We start from the raw sequence: 13758 nt of genomic DNA, 5'->3' as shown, positions 1-13758 counted from the left end.
TCCTAGTACACAGAAACTCTTATCCAGATTCTATGGATGTGGTAGCTGAGGCCTGGTGGGATAAGAAAAGCTGCCTACACGCCCATGCACAGAAAGGGTGGCACTGACGGTCACACATGGGTGCAGTGATTACTCGATTACATCCAGATCTTCCTAATGTCCTGGAGCCAAGATGTTCCTTGGTTACTCGCCCTGGTCCAGAATCAATAGGCCATCAAATATGAAAATCGCATAAACCTCACACTTTAGGAGAAAAGAGGGAAACGAAACATTTTAATAGTAGGAAATGCAGGTTCTGTCATTGGCTCATTCCCTTGAGTAGATGACATGCTGCAGAGATCCTTGCTTCTTGAAGTGAGGTTCATGAAGCAGCTCATGGGCTTCACCTGCGAGCTTGTTAGAAATGCTAATTCCCAGGCCCTGCCCCAGACTCCCTGATCAGAATCTGCATTTTAATAAGACCTCCCTTTCCCTAACCCTACCCCATCCCCACTCACCCTAGGGAGTTTTATATGCCTAGTAAAATTTGAGACACATTGTTGTGGGGAGAGGATTATAGCATTAAAAAGAAAAATGTAAACACATCTGCCTCCAGACCTCCACTGCTTAGCTGGGAGTGAGAATAGCTTCCTGAATTCCTAATGAAGACTTTATCAGTAGCCTTGAACTCTATGTTTAAAAGGTTGGGTTTTATCTTGTAAATATTGGCAGCTATTGTTGCCTTGCCGAATGCACTAAGACTTGAGTTGTTCTGCAGGTGTTTTGCAGAATTAAGGAGACACAAACTCAAATGCCTGCCAGTAAAGGTTTCGTGCATTAGCTGAGGTAGGGACTGTGGTCTAAACAGAACTTGTTTCCACAAAGGCGTTCCCATTGTCTCTTTAAAAGTCTAGGCTTGCATGCGGCCCTCACCTGAGCATTTGCAACTTCCAGTGCAGCAGAAGACAATTTGCCCTTACCCCAAGGTCACCACCTATTTAAAATTTGCCAGCAGAATAAAGGTAATCTGGTCAGATCTTAGCAGATTTCACAGTTTTGTACTCAAACCCAGGAGAAAATCCTCTGATTTGAGAATGTCACTCTCCAGGGACACTCCCTGAGGGTCTGAATCCACAGCCTGCGTCATGCTCTGCGAAGCCCAGGGATGCCGGGACCCACTTAGGGAATCCATCCCACTTCCATCTGCTCCAAAAGGGGAGGAGGTAGCAGCGGGAGAAGAGAACATCATCCCTTTGCCCTGATGTGCCCCCCCAGTCAGAGTCCTTTGTCCCATAAGCATTCAGAGGTCTTGCTTCCCTCGCCACCTGGGCCACCTGCACCACCGCCCCCTCTGACTTACATAGACTGGTTGTTATTTTTGCTCTTTCCGGTGGAATTCAGTGGGGAGACCTGGAAAGGGTCCTCAGGCCACAGGCCTGAGAGGAGGCAGAAGAGCCAGCAGGTTTGTATGTGCATATGTCTGAGCTGCTGTGAATCACTTGCAGCGTTCAGGTCTGCACCTGCACTGGGATTTCTGCCCAGCATTACCCCAGACTGGGGGACCCTGGAAGCAGGTTTCTGGTCTACACTCAGGAAGGCCAGGCTTCGGCTGAAGCAGATTTCTTTGGCCAGGTTTTTTTTGTTTTTGTTTTTTATATAGATATGTAAAACTTTATTTTTAAAGTTCTAGATTACAAAAAAGTTACATCAAAAATATAGGGGATTCCCATATACGCCACTCCCTCCCCCTCTCACATTTTCCCCTTATTTATAATATCTTACATTCGTGTAATAACAATTACAATCGATGAACAAATATAGAAGCATTGCTACTAACCATGGGCTATAGTTTACACTATGGTTCACACTTTGCACTATACAATTTTATAGATTATGACAAAATGTATAATGTCCTGTATCTCATTGCAAGGTCATGCAGAATAATTCAAATGCCCTAAAATGCCCCATGTTCCAACTATTCTTCCCTTACCCTCCCCTCAGAACCTCTGGTAACTGCTGTCTTTATATCAGAGTTACAAGTTCTTCCATTACTACAATAACAAAACGTCTACTTTGGCCCATGGTGTATTCCACCCTTACATTTGTTCATTCCTCAATCGAGGATTTGGGTGACTTTGATGCCTACTCTGCTTCAAATTGAGAGGGGGCTAGATCTTATGGGGCAGATGGAAGGAACTGTTTTGTCCTGGACGAGTCCAATGAACTGGAGAGTAGGTGTTGACTGCAACTCTGATGAGATTTAAGGTTCAACCGGCATACGAACAGACCAAAGATTTAAATCTCTGGGACATATATTTTTAGTGGATATAGTGCTAATTATAGGTTCAAATAAAAGGAGTAGAAGAATCATGTGTAGGGAGATTATAAATGAGTCTAACTCTGTTACATTGGGGAAATAGGTTATGGTATATTTCAAGTAAGGTACACTGATGGGAAGCTGATTTCATGGGGTTGTGTGCCCTGCCTGTAGTGTCAAATGTCTGTATAGCCCTTGGGAGCACCCCTGTTTGAGGCTGTTTACTATGACAGTGAGATCCTCCTGAGACATGCGCAAGCATAACTTCTGGAACGACCTCCAGACTCACTTTGAAATCTCTTAGCTGTAAAATCTCTTTTGTATTTAATGTTTCCCCCTTTTGGTCAAGGTCTTTTTCCAAATGCATTGCTTGTTGGCACTTGGTATTAGTCCCTCCGTGTCAGGAAGGCTTATCTCCTGAAGTCATGTCCCATGCCCATGGGAGTAGGGGAAGGTAGTGAGTTTATTTGCTGCATTTGGCTTACAGAGAGTCCACATTTTAATAACAAGGAGGTTTTCAAGAGGGAGCTCTGGCCAGGTTTTAAACCTCAGCTCACCGAGACGGTGAGGGAGCTGCTGACAGCCACCCTGGGAGGGGCAGGATTAGGATACAGAGCCTGAGTTGGTACAGTAGCCCCTGTCCTGTCCTCTGGGGAACATAACCATTTATGAAGGGCAGGGGATTTAACCCTTTTTATCCCCCTCCTAATCTCTAAATAAATGAACAACACAATCAAGGGGAGTGAAGACAGCATCTTCTTCACATCATCATCTTTGACCTGTTATATTGACTATTTACTCAATTGTTTATGTAGTGCACTCCAAAGAGTATATCATTTCATTTTTAAGGCAGTCATAAGAGACAGATTAATCATCAATCCCATTTAAAGATGAAGAGACTGAAACAGAGGGAGGTAATGAGTGCCTGACACACTTAGAACAGTGTCTGCCATGTAGTAATTAAGTATAAACAAACTACTATTACTCTGTGGGAGCCTCAGGAAAGTTACCTCAGTGCTCTCTGAGCCCTGTTTTCCTCCTCTTAGTAGAAGGTGATAGAGCATCCCTTGCAGGGTCTGTGGGAGGCCTCAGGAGGCACTCAATGAAAGGTACCTGGCACAGAGGAAGTACTTCACTGAATGTTGATTCTCTATAGAAAGTGGCAGAATCAAGCCAAAAACTATGTGATTCCAGCTCTGTGCTCCCAAGCCTGTCCCCCAAAAACAAGACCCACCCCCACATGAAGCAGACATCAACTTGCAGGGAACAAGGGCTATATGGACCGCTGGTGAACCTAAGGTGAAGCCAGGCTTCATGGAACTTTCCAGAAACTTGGGTAGACAGATGAGGGAGGGAGAGACCACCTGGTAAGGGAAGACACAAGAGCAGCCATCTAGAAGCTCACCAGGCCCCATGGAACAGCCTTGCTCTGCCTGTGTTCCAGGTGTGAATGTCTCCCTGGCTACAGCGGGAAGCTCTGTGAGACGGACAATGATGACTGTGTGGCCCACAAGTGCCGCCACGGGGCCTTGTGTGTGGACGCAGTCAATGGCTACACATGCACCTGCCCTCAGGGCTTCAGGTATGAGGGGGCGGTGCCTAGGAAAAAGATGAGAAAAGCCACCCAGCACAACTCCATGTGGAAGTGGGACTTAGGTTCCAACTCACATTCTGTCAAGCTCCGGCTTGATCCCATCTAATGGATTTTGCCAACAACTTGTAGCCCAACCTGGGGGGTGGGAAAGCCACATGGTCATGGTGGGAATAATCTTTTGAGGCTGGGGAATGAAAACAGTCTGGCCCCCAAAAGGCAGAAAAAAGGGAGGTCAATGGGAGGGTTCGGGTTCAGACTTGGAAATCAGTGAAGCCAGAAAGAGAAAGTGGAGATGGGAGGCTCTGACTAGGTAGGTGGTCAGATGTCTGTGGGGTATAGTGAAGGAGAGGCCAAGTCATCTGGGGGACAGTTCTGTGTATTTCAGTACACACTGGTTGGCATAAACACAAATCCAGATCACTGGATGGCTTAATGCAAAATATGTAAATGAGCCTTGGTCAAAGCCCATGGATCTGAGACTGGAGCTGACTGCATCTGATGCCTGTAAAAATGCAAATCCCTGATCCCCTCTAATTTAGAATTGGGGCGGGGGTGGGGGGGTGGGGGGGGTGGAGAGTAGAGAGAAGGAGCTGGGAATGTGCTCTTTTAACAAATTCTCCAGACATTGTTTTGTCACCAACATTTGGGAACTTGTTTAGGGGTTCTTAACCTTTTTTGTTCCGTGGACCCCTTTGCCAGTCAGGTGAAAACCATGGACCCCTTACAAAGTCTACACCGTACTGTGTATTATTTAATAAATATGTCACACCTGCACTAACATGTTCCCACAAGAATGTTTTTTTTTTATTTCAATTCAAGCTCACAGATCCTTGGTTAAGAACCCCTGCAAGTCCACCCCATCATTTTTAAGATGGGGAAACCGAGGCTTAGAGAGTGAAAATGACTTGTCCCATTTAGAGGTAGGGCTGGGACTGGGTTGCCAGTTCCCATCTCACCCGGCTATACCACATCATGCCCAGACCTTTCTGTTAGGAGCTCTTTGGCCTGAATAACTGTGATTGTCTCCTCTCCCACCACTCTCCTGTGCTCCTTCCACCCTTGCTCCTCTCCCTCTGCCCTTCCTCCTCTCCCTCCTTCCAGCGGGCTCTTCTGTGAGCACCCCCCACCCATGGTCCTGCTCCAGACCAGCCCGTGCGACCAGTACGAGTGCCAGAATGGGGCCCAGTGCATCGTGGTGCATCAGGAGCCCACCTGCCGCTGCCCACCAGGCTTCGCTGGCCCCAGGTGTGAGAAGCTTATCACCGTCAACTTTGTGGGCAAGGACTCCTACGTGGAACTGGCCTCCGCCAAGGTCCGGCCCCAGGCTAACATCTCTCTGCAGGTGCGCCCTCCCCTCAGCCTTGTAAGGACCCCAACCTGCCCCAAAGCTCTGACTTTTCTAGAACACCTGGGATGTCCCATACCACAGCAGACCTGCCCCCTTCCCTAAAGCATCATCGAGGACAACACTCAGCTTTGGAGGAGCTGGGCTAGCTCTATCTAGAGTGTTCTATAGACAACTCCTGATCAGCACACACTGCTAACAGCAGTCCCCCTACTTCCAGCATTTCCTCCATTCTTCTAGAAAATATTCATTCAACTACTAGATGCCAGACACTGTGCTCAGCAATAGGGATGCAAAGGTGGAACAAGACAGACAGAGCCCCTTTGCCTTAGGGCAGGATGACAAGGAAACTGACAATGACACCCCTGGGTGCTGTGGGAGGGCAATAACCCCAGCCTGTTGGGAAGCATCAGGGAAAGCTCCCAGAGGCAGGGACATCTCAGCTGAGATGGGAAGGATGAGTAGGAGGAGTTTGCCTGAAGAAGGGTAGAAGGTTGGGGGCACTGATGAGGCAGAGTGAGGAAGAGAGTGGAGTAGCTGTTAGAACAGAGGCGGGCGTGGGTCTAGCCCGAGGAATCAGCATGTTCAGGGTTCCAGAGGCACCAGCAAGTGGGGCACTTTTAGAGAAAGGCAAACCATTTAGTATGAGCCAGGTTCTTTTTTTTTTTTTAAGGTAAGTTGTAAGTTTACAGAAAAATAAGATAAAATATACAGTGTTCCCCATTATTAACACTGCATTAATTAATTCCTGTTACAATTGATGCAAGATTATAATTGTATTAACTATAGTCTATTGTTTTACAACATGGTTCACTGTGCTGTACAGTCCTATGTTCTATCTTTTAATTTTTATTCTAGTAACGTATATACGAACTAACCCTCCAACCACATTCACATACATAATTCAGTACTATTAATTACACTCACAATATTGTACTACCGTCACCACTGTCCACTTCCAAAACTTTACAATCAATCCAAATAGAAATTCTGTGCAAATTAAGCATTAACTCCATATTTCCTACCCCCAACCCAGCCCCTGGTAACCTATATTCTAGATTCTAACTCTGAGTTTGCTTATTCTAATTATTTCATATCAGTGAGATCATACAATATTTGTCCTTTTGTGTCTGGCTTATTTCACTTAGCATCATGTCTTCAAGGTTCATCCAGTTGTCACATGAACCAGAACTCCATTCCTTTTTACAGCTGAATAATATTCCATTGTATATATATACCACATTTGGTTTATCCATTCACTGGTTGATAGATACCCAAGTTGTGTCCATCTTTTGGCAATTGTGAATAATACTGCTCTGAACCTCAGCAAGCAAATTTCTGTTTGAGTCCCTGCTTTCGATTCTTCTGTGCATATACCTAGTGGTGATATTGCCATGTCATAGGATAATTCTATACTTAGCTTTCTGAGAAACTGCCAGATGTCTTCCACAGTGGCTGCAGAACCAGGTTCTTTGAAGGGGAGACTGGATTCTTTAAGATTCCTCACCTGTGGATGGGAGTGTATTTATTCCAAACTGCATTTCTGGAGGACCTACAGGCTATTCTGTGGGTGTGGTTACAGAAGAGGCCTATGATGAGAGAGAACAGGCCCCTGCCCATAGTTTTCCTGGGGAGGAGGAACCCTGGCGACACAGCTAGAGCGCCTGGGCCAGCTGGGGCCCTGCCATGTGGGGCTGGCACTGCCGGGTGCTAACTGGGGTCATGCCTGACTTTTGGTTATGGCCACATGAACCCAGGTTAGATTTGGAACTAATGGAGAAAAAACTCATTCCATAAAGAGCTCTTGAGCACTATCTGTGCCAGGTGCCACTTTAGACACTGGGGTTGCAGAAATGCACAAAAAAGTAAAAAAATAAAATAAAAAGCCTCCCCTCATGGAGCCAACAGCCCAGCAGTCAGGCCTTCTGAGCTGAGCTAGCTGACCGTAGCCACAAAGGAGAAGGAAGCTCAGGTGACCATCCTGCCCCTCCTGGGCTCACCTCATTGCCCTCTTGCCTGCCCTCCAACAGTCCCACCCACTCAGAAACCCCACTATTGTGTGTCAAATAGCCAGAGCAGTTCCTAACACCCCATACACCCAGATGTCCTAGCAAAGCTTACCTGCTCCACATCCCATTCCTTAGGCTGGACATGTGTGGGGCAATGAGAGCTGATGGACCAGTCAGAGAAACCTATCCCTTCTGGACAGGTGCCTGGCAAATGGGTACCCTCAGGACAGCAACTTCTGAAACCAGTGATCGCCACCTTGGCAATCCATTAGAATCACCTGGGGGGCTTTTAAAATTATCTTTGCCTGAGCCCCTCCCTGGTGAGGGCAGACACGAGAGCAACCACCTGGCAGCTTGCCAGGCTCTATGGAACAGCCTCGCGCCGCCTGTGTTCCAGGTGTGAATGTCTCAGAGACAGATTTGTGCGTAATTGGCCTGGGGAGAAGCCCAGACACTGATATTTTTTAAATTCCCCAGATGACTTTTAGTACAGTGCCTGGTTCAAGGTAACATTGACTCCGTGGTAATTGTTAGCATTTTGTTTACCATTATTTGTTGGTGGTGTTGGTGTTGTTATAACTTTTCTATATACAGTCTGAGGCCCAGAGAGGAGCAGGGAGCTGGGCCAGGATCTCATTGGATGCCAGTGAGGAAGACTAGATAAGAGCTTGGGCTCCTGATTCTGTCCACTGAGGCATGACTTCTACATCAACTCCAGATGAAGTGGCACAAAAAAGGCACCTGAGGGCAGAAAGAGCAGGGACTTGGCGCCTGTTCCCTTGGAACACATCTGGACCCCTTCCTCCCCACATGAAGGGATAGACACATGACCCTGAGGCCAGGCCACCTAGCATCCGTCAAACCCACCACCCACCCATGCTGGCAAAATGCAGCCAAGACCCCAGCTCCCCAGCCTCAGCTCTGCCTAGTGCCACTTAGGGTCTAAAACACACAGAGGTGAGAGACTTGAGGCTCTCTGCCTCTCACTCTTGTCCAGCTCCCACTGTATGCTCAAGGCAGGGCAGAGCCTGTGGATGAAAACGAATATATCCCATTTATTCAATCACTATTTAATGGGACCTTCTCGTTAGATTAGGAACTGTGCTAAGGATATCAGGGCAATTGAGACAGATAGAAGACCCTGACCCTCATATAGCTTGCATCTAAGGTGGGAAAGAGGCATTAAACAAACAGCTGTGCCTGGGATTTTTTAGTTCTGTGATAGATACCTAGAATGGAAGTTTGGGATGCTCTTGATACTCAGAGCAGGGAGGCAGGGGAGGCTCAAGCATAGTCTGGAAAAAATCAGGGAAGGCCTCTGAGAGGAAGTGACATTTTAAAGGGTGAATAGCATTGGCCAGAAGAAGCTGGATAGGTGGTCCCCACCTGAACTTCTAGTTTCACCTCTACTCACTGTCCCCCATGTACACACACACCTTACCCACCTTCAAGCTTTGGTTCATGCCATACCCTCCACTGGGAGATCCCTTTTCCTTATTGCTTATCCTACAGAGGAAATTTTCTGTTTCTCAAAGCCCAGCTCAAGTTGCCTACCTGCTCTTTAAAGTGATGCAGGCTCCACGTGCCTCACCCATTCACTGTTTCAATCAGAATTAATTGATCTCTGCCAAGTCCCTCTAGTCTAGAGCTTTCTGCCTCATCTATTGGTGGGCCCATCACCTTACTCCCTTGAGATTTTTTCCTCTATGTGGCTCTGCTGCTGAGCTGTGAGGTCTTTGAGGCCAGCAACTCCGATTTTGTCAGTCTCTGTATTCCCAATGAACGGTTCCAATGAATGAATGAGAAAGAACAGAAGAATGAATTAACCCGTGATTAAAAACCATGTGAGTAAATGTCACTGCAGGGCCTGGCACACAAAGGCACTCTGAAGTACTTGTTACATGAACTGATAAATGAATGAACAATTAGAAGATGCTATGAAATCTATAAGAAGATGGTGGCACACAGTGGGTGCTCAAATATTTGCTTACTTGACTGGCTTAATCAGCGTTTGCTGGAGTAAATGTATAGGCCTGGCCTCTGGGAATTTACTAGATGGAGCAGCATATCGGGATATGAATTCAGCTCAGGGCCAGATTGAGAAGCTGCTACCTGGAAGAGGGATCTGCGAGGTAGGCTTAGGGAGGTTAGGCTTTAGATGAGCCCTAACCCACCCGCTGGTCATTCTCTCCAGGTTGCCACAGACAAGGACAACGGCATCCTTCTGTACAAGGGAGATAATGACCCCCTGGCGCTGGAGCTGTACCAGGGCCACGTGAGGCTTGTCTATGACAGCCTGAGCTCCCCGCCCACCACGGTATACAGGTAAGGACCACTCTCCCTACCTGCCCTCTGCATGCCAGCTTCCAGCCCTGCAAGGTGACTCTGATGTCACCCCCCCATGCCAATGCATACCCACTTTCTCCTCACATGGGAGGGGGGGCTTGAGGGTGGAGATGGGGGAGGAAGGTGGTGTGGGAGGAAGAGGCCGGCCCACGCAGGGAGATGACACCTCATTACCATAAGATAAATGGCCAGCTGGCTACTTTGCACGGAGGGGTGTGCTCCAATGGGGATGGAGCCGCTTAATGAGATGCCCTTTTCAAAATGTCATCCTAAGTTCTTATTAGTTTAAGAAAGAAAATAGGGAGAGATTAGCATGAAACTCCAAGGGGAAGAAATTTGAGAGCATTAAGGGAACAGGATGACTCCTATATGACTTTCAAAACTGTTCACAAGGACAGCGTTTCCTAAACTTCAGTCTTTCAAACCATCACCATGATTTATGCCTTATTGGTATGCCAGCTGTACTAGTACTTAATATTTTACTTTACATCCTCTTGAAATCTGCTCACTGCTTCATCTTAAGTAATGTCATCTGTGAAATCATAGAAATGCTAGAGATGTTAGACTTTTTTCTACTTTTCAGTAAAATAAATGCATAACTATTAAAATAGAAGACATTCATCTGTATTACACTTAAAATTTTGTTGCATGCCATTAGCGGAAGGAGCACAGTGCAAAAGAGAGACCCACATCTGGAGGCTAGCCCTTCTCTTTTGGAAGCAAGAGACCATTTGGCTGAAACTGGTGAACAACAATTTTGAGGCTTTTTTTTTTTTTTTCAGTAACTAAACCTTTTCTTCCCATGAAACTTTATATTGAACTTATGACTATCAAATAGATAAAAGCAAAACCACTCTGCCGATTCAGAGGAAACAGACACATATCCTCATGGAGGCCCTAGTACACCTCCAACAAACCCAGTTGGAGGACCATTGGTTTAAACCTGTGGTTCTCAAAGTGTAAGCATCATCAGCATCACCTGGGAACTTGTTAGAAACAAATGCAAAATTGCAGGTCCCATCTCACCTTCTGAGTCAGAAACTCTGGAGGTTGAGCCTAGAGATCTGTGTTTTAATGACAAGCAACTCTTACCAGGGAGGACAGGTGGGCAAGCCACACTGGAAGAGCAACAAACACCAGCATTGGGGTCAACACGAAGGTCATTGAGCAAAACAGAAGACTCATGGTGGGGGGTGGCTTGAGAGAAGACCAGCAGGCCAGACCAGCGGGCTTGGGCCAACACCAGGGGAAGAGGCTCGCCCCAGAGGCTTCACTCATCCATCAAGCCTGGACCTCCCAGCATCTGGGTTCCTGGAGCCATGGGTCAAAAGTGGAAGTGGAGAGGACAGAGAGCCAAGGAGACAGGGCCAGGGGCAGCTGGACAAACGGGCAGCATGGGCAAGTGATGTCAGACAGACCTGGGTTTGAACACGTTACTCACCCTCTCTGTGCCTCTGTTTCCACCCCTATAGTGTGAATAATAGCAGGACGTACTGCTGGAGGTGTCAGTTGAGGGTTGAGCTGATATTTGAGAAGTGCTTAGCCCCCTGAGCCTTTGAGGACAGAAGGCAAAAGCCCGGCTTCTGGAAGCAGCTGGACCCTACAGAGCTCGGCCCTCCCCTGGCAGCGCTCCCCCTTTCCCCAACACTGGTGTCAGTTGGAGGTGGGGGTTCAGTGGGAATGAGGGGTACAGTAAAGGCGGTGATGCTGACGGCAGGAGTGTTGGAACACTTGGCTCTTAGCTAAAACAGGGCCTGAGGAATGACATGGGAAACCAGAGAGTCCCTGTCATCCGAAAACCTTGTAGAGGATCAGGTGAGATTCGGCAAGTGGCCCTGGTGAGACTCCAGGCTGGTGACCCTATCCATGGGAGGAACCAAGCCCAAGCCGCTGAGGCAGCCCTGGCCGGGGTCCTTGCCAAGCCTCTGCCAGTGCTCTTCAGCCTCACAATCCTAAGGAACCCCAATTGCCTAGAAATCCCATATTAAAAATGGTTTTGTTTCCAAATCCTCTTCTCGCAGGCAGCCCTCTTTCTGTGCTGTCCCCCCTCCCCCACTGCGCACGCACTCAGTTAGTACCTATAGCGCTCCTTGGGCCATGCGTAGAGGACACAGCTAAACAAAATGTAGGCCAGGGAGGAAGAGAGATGGGTAAACAACCATTGGTTACACAAGACGGGATAAAGTAAGTGTTTGCTGGAACCATCGGCAGGACGCTGTGGGGACACTGAAGACAGAGCTAATATTTCTGCCCGGGGATGAGGGGAGGCTCTCTGGAGGAAGAGGTGGTGTCTGAACTGAGGCTTGAACGCTAACAAGCATTTCCACAGGCCGAGAAGTGAGAGGCCCTGGAGAGGGAACCGGCATCAGTATGCGTGGAGGCGATGAGGGAGGGGCTGGGGGTTAATGGAGGGCACGGCCGAGCTGACCGGCAGCCGGAGGGTTCAGGGGGCAGTCCAGCCGAAAAAATGAGATCGCCTCCTCGGGGCCACTGCGGCAACCTCCAGCCACCCCAGAAGGCCGAGGCCAGACCCCAGGAGCCAGAGCAAAACCGCTCTAATAAAGGGGTGCTGCAGCCTGTGACGTCTGACCCTCAGAGCCCCACTGCCCAGTCCCAGTGAGGAGGTGCAGCCAGCACCCCAGGGAGGGACACAGGCCACTGGTGTACCTGGGACCCGATTCCGTCGGTCTGTACGGGACTGTCCAAAGGGAATGCTGACCCCAGCTCCAGCAGCTGCTGCCCTGTGGGAATGCAGAGAACCAAGAGAAGCTGGAATTCAAGGTTTCTATGAGAACCATCTCAGTTTCTAAATCGTGGCCCTTCAGAACGCCAGGGAGAGCTGTATTTGGCCTCAGCACAGGCTCACTGCATCTTAATTACCACAATTCCATCCCTTGCCAAGGTCTTTGTCTCCTTCAGTCCTCACCACAACCCCCAGGCCAGCTTCCATACTCCTGTTTTAGGGATGAGAGGCTGGGAGGCAGGCCTGGGCCCACCCCGCGGGCACCCTGGGGAGACGCGGAGCGGGTCAGGCGCCCACCGGAGCAAGCTCTCCAGCTGTGCTGGCTCCAGCTCACGGAGGGCTGGGCGCGGAGGGAGCGCGGGCAGTGCCGCGGGGGCAGGAGGTGGGGGGATTGCTGCGGGGTCTGAGGCCTCTGGCAGCTGCTTTACCGAAATCCCAGCATCTCTTTGCTGCTGTGAGGCTCTGTCGCCACCCAGTGGTCACACGCAGCATCCAGGTGAGCGCACCCAGCTCCTGGAGGAAGGATGGCCCTGGCAACCCCGCTTGCTCCTTCCGTAGCCTGGGGGCCTGTGGGCTTGTGAGACCTGGGTTTGAGTCTTGGCCCCATCGCTTTAATTTGCAGGCTTTGTACTGACCACCTTAAATCCCTGAGCTTAGATCCCTTATTTTTAAAGCAGGGAAAACTTTGTATCTCCCACAGAGGGGTTGTTAGGGTTAAAGGAGAGACTGAAGGATTTGGCATCCAGGCGTATATACCTGGCTCCTAATAAACGCGCAACACATGCCCACTATTGTTATTAAAAACAAAGGAAAACTGCATGGGTCACTCTGGCCAAATTTGTCCAGAGTCCCAGGCAGGAGCCACCCAGCCGAGCAAGCACAGCACCTCCCACGCTCTCCACCGCCTGCTTGGTGCTGGTTCCTTCTGGCCCAGTGTGGAGGCAGGAGGACTCAGAGGCCCTGCTCTCCCCGCAATCCCTAAATAACGCCTCCAGGAGACTAATTATCAGGACTCAGACTCACAATAGTATCATTTCTTTTAGAGCAGCTTTTCCTCTTTTTTTCCCTCAATATTTTCTCTTCTTGCATAGCAGCAAAACCATTTTCTTTCAAGTAAAATATCCCCCATTGATATTTACTTGAAAGGCCAAGTTTTTTTTTTAAGTAAATAGAAGTAATAGAGGGAAGTGGATTTGGCCCAACAGATAGGGCATCCGCCTACCACATGGGAGGTCCAAGGTTCAAACCCAGGCCTCCTGACCCGTGTGATGAGCTGGCCCATGCACAGTGCTGATGCACGCGATGAGTCGCCTGCACAGGGGAGCCCCACGCACAAGGAGTGTGCCCCATAAGGAGAGCCGCCCAGCCCGAAGAAATGCAGCCTGCCCAGGAGTGGCGCTGCACACACAGAGAGCTGACGCAGCA

General features: G+C 48.8%; 1 protein-coding gene across 1 annotated transcript in view; it reads left to right on the top strand.

The window, feature by feature from the left end:
• Positions 1-13758, top strand: part of SLIT3 (slit guidance ligand 3) — a 640577-nt gene that overhangs the window by 609059 nt on the left and 17760 nt on the right. The window contains 3 exon segments of the mRNA XM_058281983.1: positions 3741-3878; positions 4992-5232; positions 9439-9569. Of these exon segments, the coding sequence (XP_058137966.1) occupies positions 3741-3878; positions 4992-5232; positions 9439-9569 (510 nt within the window).

Source organism: Dasypus novemcinctus, chromosome 2, assembly GCF_030445035.2.
Source record: "Dasypus novemcinctus isolate mDasNov1 chromosome 2, mDasNov1.1.hap2, whole genome shotgun sequence".
Classification (NCBI taxonomy): Eukaryota; Metazoa; Chordata; class Mammalia; order Cingulata; family Dasypodidae; genus Dasypus; species Dasypus novemcinctus.
Note: the sequence above shows the minus strand (reverse complement) of the source record. Positions and strands in the feature narration are given on the sequence as shown.